Below are 14,619 nucleotides of genomic sequence, written 5' to 3'. Positions count from 1 at the left end.
TTAAATAAGAAAATAATTTGTTTATGAAATTATCTTTTAAAATACTATTACTTAAAGGAAATAATAAAATATAAACATAAAGAGTTTCCACATTTATCTTAATAAGAAAACAAAAGTCTACTATTTAAGTTTATAGGAATTACAAAATAAAAATCATAGTTGCATATAGGTGTCTTGAAATTTTATTACATAAACAATCAAATCAGGGGGTAACCCTTATCTACTGCCATCTGATTTGCAATTTGTATCCTTAGCTCATTCATCTGTCTTCCTTGTACACGTTGACTGCCCTAATGAATTGTAGTAGAAATACTCGCAATATCACCATCTTCTTGTTCTCCGTGAGCGTTGACTACCCTGACTCTCTCTTCATTAGGATCATAGTAGTCATCTTCCCCATATTGTTGAAAAAGTGCATCTGCTATTTGTTCAGATTTAATATAGTTATGAAGTCCACAACAAGCTATCACAATATAACTTTGGTAACTAAGTGAGAATTGATGCATGTTTTTTAAAATAGGGAATCTTGATTTTAAAATCCCAAAACAACGCTCAATATGATTCATTAAAGAAGAATGTCTATAATTAAACAATTCCTTAGTACTTCTGGGTTGTCTTCTTCCTCCATTATAATATGGTATATGATATCTCTCTCCTTTAAATGGTGTCAAGTATCCATTCCTACTCGCATATCCTGAGTCTACAACGTAATACTTCCCTATAATATGATAAAGCAAGACATTAAAAGCATACACAATAATCATTTGCATACATGATAATTTGGGAATTGATAGACCTTGGGGAGGATGAGGAAATCGTAAAGTAGGATCCTCTAGGGCTCTATTGAATACACGACAATCATTTGCACTGCCTTCCCAACTCGCATATACAAAAGTGAATTTCATGTCAAACAAGCAGGCACACATCACATTTTGGGTTGTTATCCCCTTCCGTCCTCGATATGGGATCTGTTTTCCCTTGGGAACTATAGCAGTAATATGTGTACCATCTATGGCACCAATGCAATCCTAATTAAAATAAAACAAAAAACCAACCAAAAGCACTATTATGTGAAACAAAAAACGATCATAAGTTAAAAAATGATGTAAACTTATTAGAAAGAAAATTGCCAATTTACCTTAAAATATGGCCACCATTTGTTGTTTGCAATTATTTCCATAGGAATCTCATCAAACGATGGGGCTTTGATATACTCCTTAGAAAGCTTAAGCACCCCTTGCAATACTTTGCCAAAGTAATAGCTGACAGTCTGTCCTGAATGTTGGAATCTCTCCTCAACTGCTCTATTAGTAGGACCTACACCTGTTATTCTGAACATGAACATTGCCAATTGCTCATCTACCCTAATTTTGCGACTGTCTTGTAACCAACCACGATGTCTCATTAGTAGGCATAAATTTAAAAACACATGTCGTTCCATGCCAAATTCTTCGTAACAGCGGTTTGCATGCCCATGCAACACCTCATGTACCCATGCTGCCCCTGTGAATGCACTATCCTTGCGTGGTTCTCTAGTGTATAAATTGCTGGAATAATGATATTGTACTATCAACAATGTTGCGAGAATCAATTCTTCTCCATCGTCGTCAGTAGAGGAGATTATTGGAGTATTATCGACATTTGCCATAACTGATTCATACAAATTATAAACTTGTTAATATCATACAAATGTTTATCCCCTAATACAAATTTTCCAAAAGATCTATAAAACTATAATCATCCAACATGCCCTAATTATCAGATGATGTAATAAGTATTTAAAACAAAACGGCATCCAACAGAATCATTGCTACAATAATAGTAAAATTTAACTGGCATATTTAGAAAAGTAGCATAAAGTGTAAATATCCATATTACACTTTTACATCAAGTGTACCTAACAAAATATATCGATCCTACTACAAAAGGTCTTAAATGTATTTCATTACAATCATCCATATTAAAAAAAAAAGGTTAAATTATCATCCATCAATTTAACACATCAAAATCCAATTGTTTCGTTTCATCCTTGAGAGTAATGAATAATTCTCTCCATTCCCGATCCACCAATATCCTCTTGCACGTCTTAATATGCAACTCTCTTGGGATATCATTCATAGTTTCCAATAATCTAACACAAGTAGAAGTGTTGAAATCTGTGGTATTTGGAGTGAGACCCATTGGAGTTGAGCTAGGGGTTGAAGTATTCTTGTTTGCTACTGACTCGGCTAGGGTCTGTATGGCGCGTTCAATACCAGTTGTCCTACTCTTCTTCCTATATCCTGTAGGTGTCCTATCAAGTCTTCTGTTGACTCTAGGACGATCAGTTCCTGGATCTTGGCTTTCATAATAACTTGTTTGCAAGGTATTAGCCAATGGAGTAGTTGGAGTTACATCTACATCTGCATCCACCTCATCATCAACACCTCTCGATTCCTCTTCAAACCTGAAATCAGATTCATTCCCGAATCCTCCTATCCCACTAGCATATGAATCCCCAAAAATTATACATAGTTCAGGCCAATGTGGTAGCCCATTCCTCCTAAACTTTGACCAATCACGATTTGCCTGAAAATTTTACACACTAGCTATTAGATAAAATTACACCGAATTTTAAAAAAATCATATAAAAGTACAGTATACCTTGATGTGTACATCCCAAACACTGTCATCTTCAACTGTACAGGTCCTCGTCACGGAATTCCAATCAAAACCTGTAGTATCCAGTAGTCTCTTGAAAGCGCTGTAATCGAATCGCATTTTATTCATCTTATTCCTTAATTGAACCATCGTAAATGACCGATTAGCTTTTTCCTCAAGCCCCTTCTTGATATTGTTTCACCCACCTTTATTGAAAGTGCTAGAACTCTTATTACCAACTTTCACTTGTTCAACCATTAATTTCAAGAGATAATCTTGTTTGCTTTGAGTCCATTTTGCTGCCTCGTTATTAGCTCTCGAAGTGGATGCCATTACTCTAAAATTAGAAACACATCTCATTATAGCCTAAAAAAAGAAATACATGTCTTTTCTGTTCTATTTACATCATGCTCAAGAACTTCAAATTGATCTTTCCATCATTCTCATCAAAATAGAATACTCTAATCATAATAAAAGCCCTCTTCCAGCTCCAAAATATCAATATCATTAAGTACTGAAATTTACACAACCAACCTTCATCCAAAATATCAATCTCATTAAGCACTGAAATTTTTCTTCCTTGCCACATTAATATAAATAGACAATATTTGCTGATGATAAAATTTAACAGATAAATAAATAAGGATCTTAAGATGAGAATGATGAAATATGCTCAAATGAGTATTTTTCAGAAACCCATCACGATCGATCAAAATAATCAAAGAAAAGGAGTATTTGAAACATACTCTATGCACATCAAAGAAAAGGAGTTTCCAGGTGAAATTCAAAGAAAAGGAGTATTTCAGAAAGAAAGGCCAATAGTAAAGTCCTAGTGCTAAAGGAAGGCCAGAGTAGAGATGAGAGAACTAAGATGATAATAAATTCAGGTTTCAGATTAAGAACAATTAAAATATGACAGCAAAGAATTTCTCACAAAATTCCAGAACAATCTTGGCATAATTGAAAGAGAAATTAGTAATATGAGCAAACTGGAATTGGCACAAAAAATAGGGGTGCCATAAGCTAGTTAGAAGAGTAGAAAACTAACCTGGGTTCAGGAATAAACAAAACAAAAGAGACTGTTAGAAATATAAACACAAACAGAGAAATAATATTCTAACTCTTTTCCTAATATTTATAGGAAATCAATTATGATTCAATCACTCAACAGACAAAATATAAGATCAAAAAGCCCAATTTAAACCTCTATGATCAGACTTGAGTACTTGACTAACTTTCATTAGCTATGAAAAACAAGGTAAATTAACCCCTTCTCTTTTTTTCCAGTGTTGCATCAGTTAAGCATCCATATGAGTTGCTAACTAGAGTTAATTCAGATTATTAAATTTAATTCATAGTAAATAAAAGAGACCATTCAATTTTGAATAATATATTAAGCTTTTGACATTTGTTTATTACACTTAAGTAAATGGGGACTGAAAGTTGTTGCACCTTACTATTATTGTTTGTGACCGGAATTGCTCAATGCAAAAAAGCACCCATTTCTTCATATACCTGCTTGTGTGAGTTACTAATGGCCTTCATGGTAGGTATCTATCACTAATCTAATGGAAAATTTTTCCTCTGTGAAAATGATTTTGAAAATTCCTGATTGTTTAGTGTCCTGAAAGTTGTATAACAATAGAATTTATTATGCTCAAAGATTTCATTTGCACCTTTGAGATGCTGCTTTCTCTAAATATGGAATTTCCTTGTGGGAATGTTAATACTTTATCCACCTACTTTATTATTTAAAAAGTTGTGAAAAAAACTGTTTTAGTTAACTCAATTAGTTTGATATATGGAATTGTTTTCTTAAATAATAATGTATTTCCATTATTTAGATACAATGTTGCAAACTAGGTTTGTTAATGATTGTCATAGGCCTTGCAACAAAGCTTCTTCTCCAAGATCTGTAATTTCAATTTTTTATCCTTTGACAGCATGTGGTCAGAGCATAGCCAGAAAGCATAGAAAATCCTCAAGTTCCAGATCTTTTGGATTTTCATTTATTCTTCTTAGATTTTCAATCCAACTAAAGTTAATTTTCTATCATAACTGCCCAAGTATATAATACTCTATTGTAAGGCTTTGTTTTGGGATCTTCCCCATTTTATTTTCCTTTCATCAGTCATCTGTTTCTTTCTGCAATTGAATCAATTTGAAGCCAAGTGAATCAAGTGTTAATCAAGTGTTAATCAAGTGTTTCTGCAATTTCTGCAATTGAATCAAGTGTTAATCAAGTGTCAACTGTGCCGTTAACCTATAAGCCAAGTGATATCAGAATCAATTTGAAGCCAAGTGATATCAGAATCAAGTTGACCCAGAATTTCTGTTTTTGAGACTAACAGCTCTGCAAAATGTTTCTTTCTGCAATTGAATCAGGAAACTGGAGCTAATGACTTCAAATTTGTTGGGTGTGTCGATACTTGAGACTGAGAGAGCGAGAGAGCGAGAGAGCGAGACAATACCTGCTGCAGGGAAGCGGCGACTTTGATCGTGAGTTGCAGGGAAGCGACGATCGTGAGAGGCAAGGAAGCGGCGACCGGCGACCGACCTGCAACCGACCTGCGACCGAGAGAGAGATACAGGGAAGCGGCGACTGACCTGCGACCGAGAGAGAGAGACAGGGAAGCGGCGAAGGAGAGAGAGGGCAGCGGTGACCGAGAGGAGAGACCGTTGCAGGGAAGCGACGACCGTTGCAGGGAAGCGGCGACCGTTGCAGGGAAGCAGCGACAGTTGCAGGGAAGCCGCGACCGAGAGAGTGAAAACCTATTGCAGGTTTTCCTTAGGATTTGGGGGTTTTTGATCGTGAGATGGAGAAAAGGGATTGTGGGGGTTTTGAATAGTTTTGTTCTTTTAAGTTTCTAAAAGAATAGAAAAGCAACTTTTTGGTACTCTTGCAATGTATTCTTTACTCATTCTTTTTCATTGGTTCATTCCGAGGGAATACAAAAATGAACCGGACGTGCCAAACATATTTCTGTTCTATTTGCATTCCCACAGAATAGAAGAACACCAAAAACATTCTCCCAGAGTGTTATCAAACGGCACCTTAGCGTGTGTGTGTCGACACGTAAAAAAAATAAAACAGAAAAAACGTGAGTGACACGTGGGCAAAATGCAAATGCAGATGGGCTTGGGCCTTTGGTCATTCCCCGCAGCTCTTGTTTTTACTTCTAGTTAAGTTTGAGTCATTGAGCCAACAGGCCCACCATGGGTCGACAAGTCCAGGAAGAGTTTTCTTCTCTAGAAATCTATTACGAAGAACATTTAATGAAAGAAAAATGACGCATGTTTTTATAAAACTGAATTTGGACACGACCTTATCGAGAATTGGATCGAGCTCCTCTGCTGCATCAGTTACTGGTGGAGCCTGGCGGAGGCTGGTTAAGATTTTGACACGTGGCAAACGCCACGTGTATGGTAGATAATACAAAACCGAAGAAAACGGTCTAATTTTTGGCTTGAAAAATCGACCGGGCCGGATCGACCAAAACCATAAAAAAACCTAAATCTACTCCTCTTCTTCTTCTTCTCCCTCTTTCCCTCTTTCCCTCTTCCGGTCGCACAAAAGAATAGCGCCCTCTCCCTCTGCTGCGTCCTCTCTTTTGCTCGGAGGCTGCCTACGATTCTGGTCGTACGAAAGCAAGCCCTCTCCCTTTGTGTCCTCTCTTCTTCTCGGAGGAATCAAACCGCACAAGGTAAGAGATGAGTCTGCAAGTACATAGGGAATGTAATTATTTTGTATTTTGCATTGGATTTGTTCATGAATGTTCTTTGTAAATCGTTAATGTTTTGGATTTGAAATCGTTTTCTGTTCTTAATTCATCTCTTATCTTAAAGTTTTGTCTCCTGGGATCGAAGCAATTGGGTTGTTAGGGGTGGTGGAAGTAATAAAGAATGCAGGTGATTTGCATTGCTTTAATATCACTTTAAAATTGGGACAGGCACAGCAGAAATAGCAGAACAGAAATCTGAATTAGAATTTGAAATCAGAAACCAAAACCGAGAATTTCCAGATCTCCTACTTAGAGAATGACTTAGAAATCGATGGGAAGACTATTTTTAAATAGAACCTGAAACCAGGACTAAGGACTAACAAGTAAAACAGAATCTAAGCAAGAACAGAAGAGAAAATAGGTTAACAGAGTACTAATCAATCAAGCAAGTAGAAATAAAGGAAACTAGTGAGAGAATGTGAAAGGTATTGAATTTTCAGACCTGACTTGTTACTAAAAAGATAAGAAAAAGAGAGAAGGATATGAATCAGGAATCCCACCTAAATCTCAGGGTTGGCATCCCACTAAACCCCAACTTGGAATCACCACCAAGCCTTCCTGAAATCAGAACCAGATTTCTACTGAATCACGACAGCAGAGAGAGATTTGAATCTCAAGAATCGAAAGGTAAAATTCAATTTCTAGTCATCAAATTCATGTCAGGGCCGAAACCCTTTACAAACTCATAAAATACTCAAAGAGACTCAAACTAAACTTAGAACTCCTCCATCCAATAGCTTGCTATGGATGGAGTCTTTAACTGACTAAAACTCATCATAAAATAAAGTAGAGAAAAGCAAGGCTGGATTCATAAAGACCTATTCCAGCCTAACGAAAACACTTCAATAACAATTAAAAATAAAGAATGACTCTAACAAGACCAACTAATTAAGTAAATCCAGTATTCCTACCCAACCCTAAAAAAATTATTTCCACTAAAATGAGCCCATTTTCTGTGTCTTATTAGTATCACCTCCACTGAAGTTTACCTGTGGAGTGGTTTGTTTTTCTTCTTCTTCTTTTTTTTTTCTTTTTTTTTAATGCTTCTTTGCTTGGTAAGGACGATGACATGGTTTGTGTTTCTTTCTTTTTTTATGTATTTTTTTATTTTATCCTTCTCAATCAAACCCTAAAACAAAAGTCTGTCAATTAAACAAATATTTCAGAATCCATTTCTACTTTGGTAAATGGAAACTTCTTAAAATTTTTATTTTTTTTGTAAGTGGCTGGGAAGGGGGTGGTTGTTTCACCACGAGTTGGTTAATTCCATAGACAAGCTTGAGGTCTGCAATAGATGGTAGTTTAAGTATTGTTTCAGTTTAGTCATTCTTAGATGTTCTCGAAACTTATTAAATTGTAACTTGTTTCAACTTTCTGAAGAATCAACAAATTGCTTCATTTATCGGAATATGGATAACGTTGAGTTAGGTGAGAATGTTGACAGTAGTCCTCGGGTAGGCATGATATTTAATTCAGAGCAGGATGCTTATGACTTCTATAACAGTTATGGAGGAAGATTGGGTTTTAGTATTAGAAGAGATTTTGCACATAAGAGAAAGAAAGACATGACAGTTATAACTTCACGGAGATTAGTATGTAATAAAGCTGGTTTTCGGAGAATAGATAAGCGAGACATCCATACAAAAAAACCACGAGCTGAGACGAGAACAGAGTGTCCAGCACGGATGGGGATATACCTGATGGAAAATGGAAAATATGAGTGTCGTGATTTTGTGGAAGAACATAATCACCACCTTCATATTCCTGGTACTAGGCATTTTATGCGTTCCCAGAGGAAGATTTCAAAGATACATTCATATGAAATCGATTTAGCAGATGATTCAGGGATCAACCCTAAGGCTGCATTTGAGTTAATGAGTAGGCAAGCTGGCGGGACAAAGAGTCTTGGCTACATAATGCAAGATCAGAAGAACTATCTACGAACTAAAAGACAATATTCCTTATCATATGGTGAAGCAGGGAGTTTGTTGAAATATTTTGAAAATCAGAGTATGAACAATCCTTCATTTACATACTCATTACAGTTGGATAGTGATGAACAAATCACTAATATTTTTTGGGCTGATCCTAAAATGAGAATTGACTATGCACAGTTTGGTGATGTTGTTAGTTTCGATACCACATTTTGTACTAACAAAGAGTATAGGCCATTTGGGATATTTGCCGGTTTTAATCATCATAGAGGGGTTATTATATTTGGGGCTGCACTTTTGTATGATGAAACAGCTGAATCTTTTAATTGGTTATTTGAGACATTCGCAGAAGCAAATGGACATAAAAAACCTATAACCATCTTCACAGATCAAGATACTGCTATGGCAAAAGCATTGTATGAAGTGTGGCCTGGGACATGGCATGGGTTGTGTACTTGGCACATAATGCAAAATGGAATTAAACATCTAGGTCATATAATGAAAGATGGCTCTTGTTTTCTCAAATATTTGAAAAAGTGTATATTTGAGTATGAGGAAGAATTACAGTTCGAGAATTCTTGGAAAAAATTACTTTGTGACTACAACTTGGAACAAAATTCATGGTTGCTTCGTATTTATGGAATTAAATATAAATGGGCAAAGTGTTATATGAAAAACACATTCACAATAGGCATGCGGAGTACACAAATTAGTGAGAGTTTTAATAGTGACTTGAAAGAATATCTAAAATCTACTTTGGATGTTGTTCAATTTTTTAAGCACTTCGAAAGGGTTGTGAATACTAAACGAGCTAATGAATTAAAGGCTGAATTTGATTCAAGAAACAAACTTCCAAGGAACATGTTCGGGATGTCACTTGTTATCAAACAAGCTGGGGATGTCTATACTCCATACATTTTTGAGAGATTTCAGGAGCAGTATAACTGGATTAGTTTTTGCAAAATAAATTTTCGGAATGAAGATACTCCCTTTCATGTATATATGGTTGGCATTGTTGGTTCTGAATGTGAGTACAAAGTATGTTGTAACCCAGTTGATATGACTTTTCAATGCAGTTGCAAGAAATATGAGACGTTTGGCATTCTTTGTTGCCATTGCTTGAAAGTTTTGGATGTCCTAGATATCAAGTGTATACCTGATTCTTATATTTTGCGGAGATGGACACGGGCAGCAAGAAGTATGGTAGTGGAAGACCATAAGGGGAAACAAGTTGTTGAAGATGTGAATTTAGACTGTACACAACGATACAGATATCTTTCTCCTCAACTTGTGAAGATAGCATTACAAGCTTCAAATTCAGCTGAAGGATTCGCATTGGTTAAGAATGGGATTAAAGAATTATGTCAACAACTTGAAAGTATCAATGTGTCTGATGTTCCAAAGAATCTTGTCCCTAATGAGGTCTCTAATATAAACAATGGACTAGTATTAAAGCAAAAAAATCCTCTCACTCAAAAAGGTAGTAGAAGGAAGAAGCCTTGGGTAGAAAAACAGGGGAAAAAAAGGAAAAGTGGAGGACCAAGTACTGAGTTAGCTGCAGAATTTACAATAAACAATGTACCAGTGAGTTTCACAGAAGTTCTACAGGTAGTTATTTACAATTGTGGTCTAGTAGCTTCACAAGTTTTATCCTTCATGATTTTTGGTATTCCAACATATTGTTGTCATTGTGCAGGGAACATTTGATCAAGCTCTTTCTCAGTTTTCTTCCCAAACATCGGCATCATCTATTCTGCACCAATACCAGGAATGGGTTTAAGGACATTATTTGTCATCTTTGATTGTTGATTTTGGTTGTTTATTTTTGGATATTGATTAAGGACATCTATTTTGCATAGAACCAGTTTAGTTTATTTATTTATTTATTTTTTACTTACCTTTATATTGCTTTAGATTTTGTCTTTTGAAATCTAACATTTTTAGATTGTAGGTGAATCTTTAGCTCAAAAATGGTAGAGCACTTGGGATTTTTCTCAGGGTATGATGGTTCGAATCCATCAAGATTCTTGGAGTTCTAAAGCTTGGTTTTGTGGTGTGGTTTCAATGGTGTTAAATTTGGGTTGTGGTCTTTGAGCATGCCTTACTTTTCCTTTTGAGGAAGAATATTCTAAGTGGTTTTCTGTTAATGGGAGAAATGTAATTGCTTTTGTGCTCAGAATGTCTTTTTGAGTTTCTCTCTTTCAGCTGCTTTTGTTTCTGGTTCACAGAGTTCTACAGGTTAATTGCTTCTCTATTGTCAAGTATTTGACTGAAATTGTCTTTTTAGTTTCTCTCTTTCCTTCTTTGGTGTAGCTACATTTACTGCTAAAATTCTCTGGTGATTGGTGATGACTCTCTCTGTTTGTGATTGCAATTATTTTATTTCCAAGTTTAGTATTGTGTAACTTTTGAGGAAGAATCTTCTAAGTGGTGATGACTCTCTCTGTTTGTGACTTAATGACAGAACAAGTATCAGTTTGCAATGGAAAACAAAAGAGAGCCCCCAAAGAGTATCAGTTTGCAATGGAAAACAAAAGAGAGCCCCCAAAGGCTCCAGCCAAGCTATGAATGAAAAAATGCATCAGGAGATCAGTCGACACCTTCCTCAATAACTATCACTACTTCACCTCAACAGCAGTAGTTATTGTATTTCCTGCCTCTGTTTCAATTCTCCTCTCTCAATCATCACTTGTACCATCCTTGTTCCCTCTCTTTTCAGTCATTTATCTTCGTCTTCAATCACTCTTTTCTGTTGCTGGATTCCACCATCATCACAGTTCATCTCACTTCTCAATCTAAATTTATCTCAAACCCTCTCTTCCTCAATTTTATCTATCCATTTCACCCTCTCCTTCCTTCTACTGCCAAAGCCTGTGTAATTGATGCTATTCACCACCACCAACACAACATGGTATCTCTTCAATCTTCCTTTTCTTCTTTCCTATCTCTTTATGTTCCCCCCCCCCTCATAACCCACATATGCAACTCCTTTGTTATCCTCTCAGCAAACACAGGCACCCTCTCTACTCTTCCTTGCCTTCAATATCCTTGATGCTTTTGGCTTCTCTTCACCCAATATCCCTGTCAATCTAGGACTGGCCTTTGTGGAAGCTCTGTTTCAGTACCGAATTGTAAGAGTGTATAATCATTCTAATAGGCTCAGTCCCTCCATGGGATTTTCATTGCATATTTTTACTCCCTTTAGGAATATCCTCCTTTGATTTGATTCAGCAGTTAGAAGCAGAGCTTTACATTGATAACAGAATAATACGTAGGCCGAGTCAATAGGAGAAGAGGTGTGGTATATGAAAGAGTCTTGGAACGTTTTAACGTTTTGTTCAATCTTCACCAGCCATTTTCTTTGTGGACTACTCTGGAACAAAAAAGAGTATAAAGGAAGGGAAGAGAGCTGAGATTTTGTTTTGTCCTTTGCAGAAGAACCAACCCCTGAAGAATTTTTTTTTTTTTTTCAAAGGGAAATTTTCCTTAAGGAGCATAATGGGGGACACTTGAGGGAGTTTAAGAGGCAAGGAAGAGATAGCATTTTAGGGAAAGATAAATAATCTCTCTTCTTCGTAATTTTACCTTGCCCATTGTTTGAACTTAAAACAATGGCGAACAATAAATCCATTTCCTTGGAAGAAATTAAAAACGAAAAATGTCGATCTTGTAAGTATATATATACATATCTCTGTTTATCTTGCATAAATGATCTTGCATAAACCAGACGTGGCAGAGGAATGACCAGAATCGTAGCAGGGAGGAGGAGAAGAAGAAGAAGAAGAAGAAGAATCGTACGACCAGAATCGTAGGCAGCCTCCGAGCAAAAGAGAGGACGTAGCAGAGGGAGAGGGCGCTATTCTTTTGTGCGACCAGAAGAGGGAAAGAGGGAGAAGAAGAAGAAGAGGAGTAGATTTAGGTTTTTTTATGGTTTTGGTCGATCCGGCCCGGTCGATTTTTCAAGCCAAAAATTAGACCGTTTTCTTCGGTCTTGTATTATCTACCATACACGTGGCATTTGCCACGTGTCAAAATCTTAACCAGCCTCCGCCAGGCTCCGCCAGTAACTGATGCAGCAGAGGAGCTCGATCCCAGAGACCCAATTCGATAGGATCGAGCTCCTCTGCTGCATCAGTTACTGGCGGAGCCTGGCGGAGGCTGGTTAAGATTTTGACACGTGGCAAACGCCACGTGTATGGTAGATAATACAAGACCGAAGAAAACGGTCTAATTTTTTGCTTGAAAAATCGACCGGGCCGGATCGACCAAAACCATAAAAAAACCTAAATCTACTCCTCTTCTTCTTCTTCTCCCTCTTTCCCTCTTCTGGTCGCACAAAAGAATAGCGCCCTCTCCCTCTGCTACGTCCTCTCTTTTGCTCGGAGGCTGCCTACGATTCTGGTCGTACGATTCTTCTTCTTCTTCTTCTTCTTCTCCTCCTCCCTGCTACGATTCTGGTCATTCCTCTGCCACGTCTGGTTTATGCAAGATCATTTATGCAAGATAAACAGAGATATGTATATATATACTTACAAGATCGACATTTTTCGTTTTTAATTTCTTCCAAGGAAATGGATTTATTGTTCGCCATTGTTTTAAGTTCAAACAATGGGCAAGGTAAAATTACGAAGAAGAGAGATTATTTATCTTTCCCTAAAATGCTATCTCTTCCTTGCCTCTTAAACTCCCTCAAGTGTCCCCCATTATGCTCCTTAAGGAAAATTTCCCTTTGAAAAAAAAAAAAAAATTCTTCAGGGGTTGGTTCTTCTGCAAAGGACAAAACAAAATCTCAGCTCTCTTCCCTTCCTTTATACTCTTTTTTGTTCCAGAGTAGTCCACAAAGAAAATGGCTGGTGAAGATTGAACAAAACGTTAAAACGTTCCAAGACTCTTTCATATACCACACCTCTTCTCCTATTGACTCGGCCTACGTATTATTCTGTTATCAATGTAAAGCTCTGCTTCTAACTGCTGAATCAAATCAAAGGAGGATATTCCTAAAGGGAGTAAAAATATGCAATGAAAATCCCATGGAGGGACTGAGCCTATTAGAATGATTATACACTCTTACAATTCGGTACTGAAACAGAGCTTCCACAAAGGCCAGTCCTAGATTGACAGGGATATTGGGTGAAGAGAAGCCAAAAGCATCAAGGATATTGAAGGCAAGGAAGAGTAGAGAGGGTGCCTGTGTTTGCTGAGAGGATAACAAAGGAGTTGCATATGTGGGTTATGAGGGGGGGGGGAACATAAAGAGATAGGAAAGAAGAAAAGGAAGATTGAAGAGATACCATGTTGTGTTGGTGGTGGTGAATAGCATCAATTACACAGGCTTTGGCAGTAGAAGGAAGGAGAGGGTGAAATGGATAGATAAAATTGAGGAAGAGAGGGTTTGAGATAAATTTAGATTGAGAAGTGAGATGAACTGTGATGATGGTGGAATCCAGCAACAGAAAAGAGTGATTGAAGACGAAGATAAATGACTGAAAAGAGAGGGAACAAGGATGGTACAAGTGATGATTGAGAGAGGAGAATTGAAACAGAGGCAGGAAATACAATAACTACTGCTGTTGAGGTGAAGTAGTGATAGTTATTGAGGAAGGTGTCGACTGATCTCCTGATGCATTTTTTCATTCATAGCTTGGCTGGAGCCTTTGGGGGCTCTCTTTTGTTTTCCATTGCAAACTGATACTCTTTGGGGGCTCTCTTTTGTTTTCCATTGCAAACTGATACTTGTTCTGTCATTAAGTCACAAACAGAGAGAGTCATCACCACTTAGAAGATTCTTCCTCAAAAGTTACACAATACTAAACTTGGAAATAAAATAATTGCAATCACAAACAGAGAGAGTCATCACCAATCACCAGAGAATTTTAGCAGTAAATGTAGCTACACCAAAGAAGGAAAGAGAGAAACTAAAAAGACAATTTCAGTCAAATACTTGACAATAGAGAAGCAATTAACCTGTAGAACTCTGTGAACCAGAAACAAAAGCAGCTGAAAGAGAGAAATTCAAAAAGACATTCTGAAACTGCAAAGACATTCTGAACACAAAAGCAATTACATTTCTCCCATTAACAGAAAACCACTTAGAATATTCTTCCTCAAAAGGAAAAGTAAGGCATGCTCAAAGACCACAACCCAAATTTAACACCATTGAAACCACACCACAAAACCAAGTTTTAGAATTCCAAGAATCTTGATGGATTCGAACCATCATACCCTGAGAAAAATCCCAAGTGCTCTACCATTTTTGAGCTAAA

The 14,619-nt window shown here is 36.9% G+C and overlaps 2 protein-coding genes and 1 pseudogene across 2 annotated transcripts; 2 read left to right on the top strand and 1 right to left on the bottom strand.

The window, feature by feature from the left end:
* Nucleotides 1-6,210: 6,210 nt before the first annotated feature.
* Nucleotides 6,211-10,309, top strand: LOC122078565. Its single transcript, XM_042644596.1, has 3 exons — nucleotides 6,211-6,344; nucleotides 9,433-9,964; nucleotides 10,053-10,309. Exons 2-3 carry the CDS (start codon nucleotides 9,557-9,559, stop codon nucleotides 10,134-10,136), a joined length of 492 nt encoding a protein of 163 aa, XP_042500530.1. The 5' UTR covers nucleotides 6,211-6,344; nucleotides 9,433-9,556; the 3' UTR covers nucleotides 10,137-10,309.
* LOC122077847 (protein FAR1-RELATED SEQUENCE 5-like) lies at nucleotides 7,832-9,479 on the top strand. Its single transcript, XM_042643750.1, has 2 exons — nucleotides 7,832-9,383; nucleotides 9,433-9,479. Exons 1-2 carry the CDS (start codon nucleotides 7,832-7,834, stop codon nucleotides 9,477-9,479), a joined length of 1,599 nt encoding a protein of 532 aa, XP_042499684.1.
* Nucleotides 10,310-13,337: 3,028 nt separating the features above from the next.
* LOC122077846 lies at nucleotides 13,338-13,990 on the bottom strand (annotated as a pseudogene).
* Between the last annotated feature and the right edge of the window lie 629 nt (nucleotides 13,991-14,619).

Source organism: Macadamia integrifolia, chromosome 5, assembly GCF_013358625.1.
Source record: "Macadamia integrifolia cultivar HAES 741 chromosome 5, SCU_Mint_v3, whole genome shotgun sequence".
NCBI classification, from domain to species: domain Eukaryota; kingdom Viridiplantae; phylum Streptophyta; class Magnoliopsida; order Proteales; family Proteaceae; genus Macadamia; species Macadamia integrifolia.
This window is presented reverse-complemented; position numbering and strand designations above follow the sequence as displayed.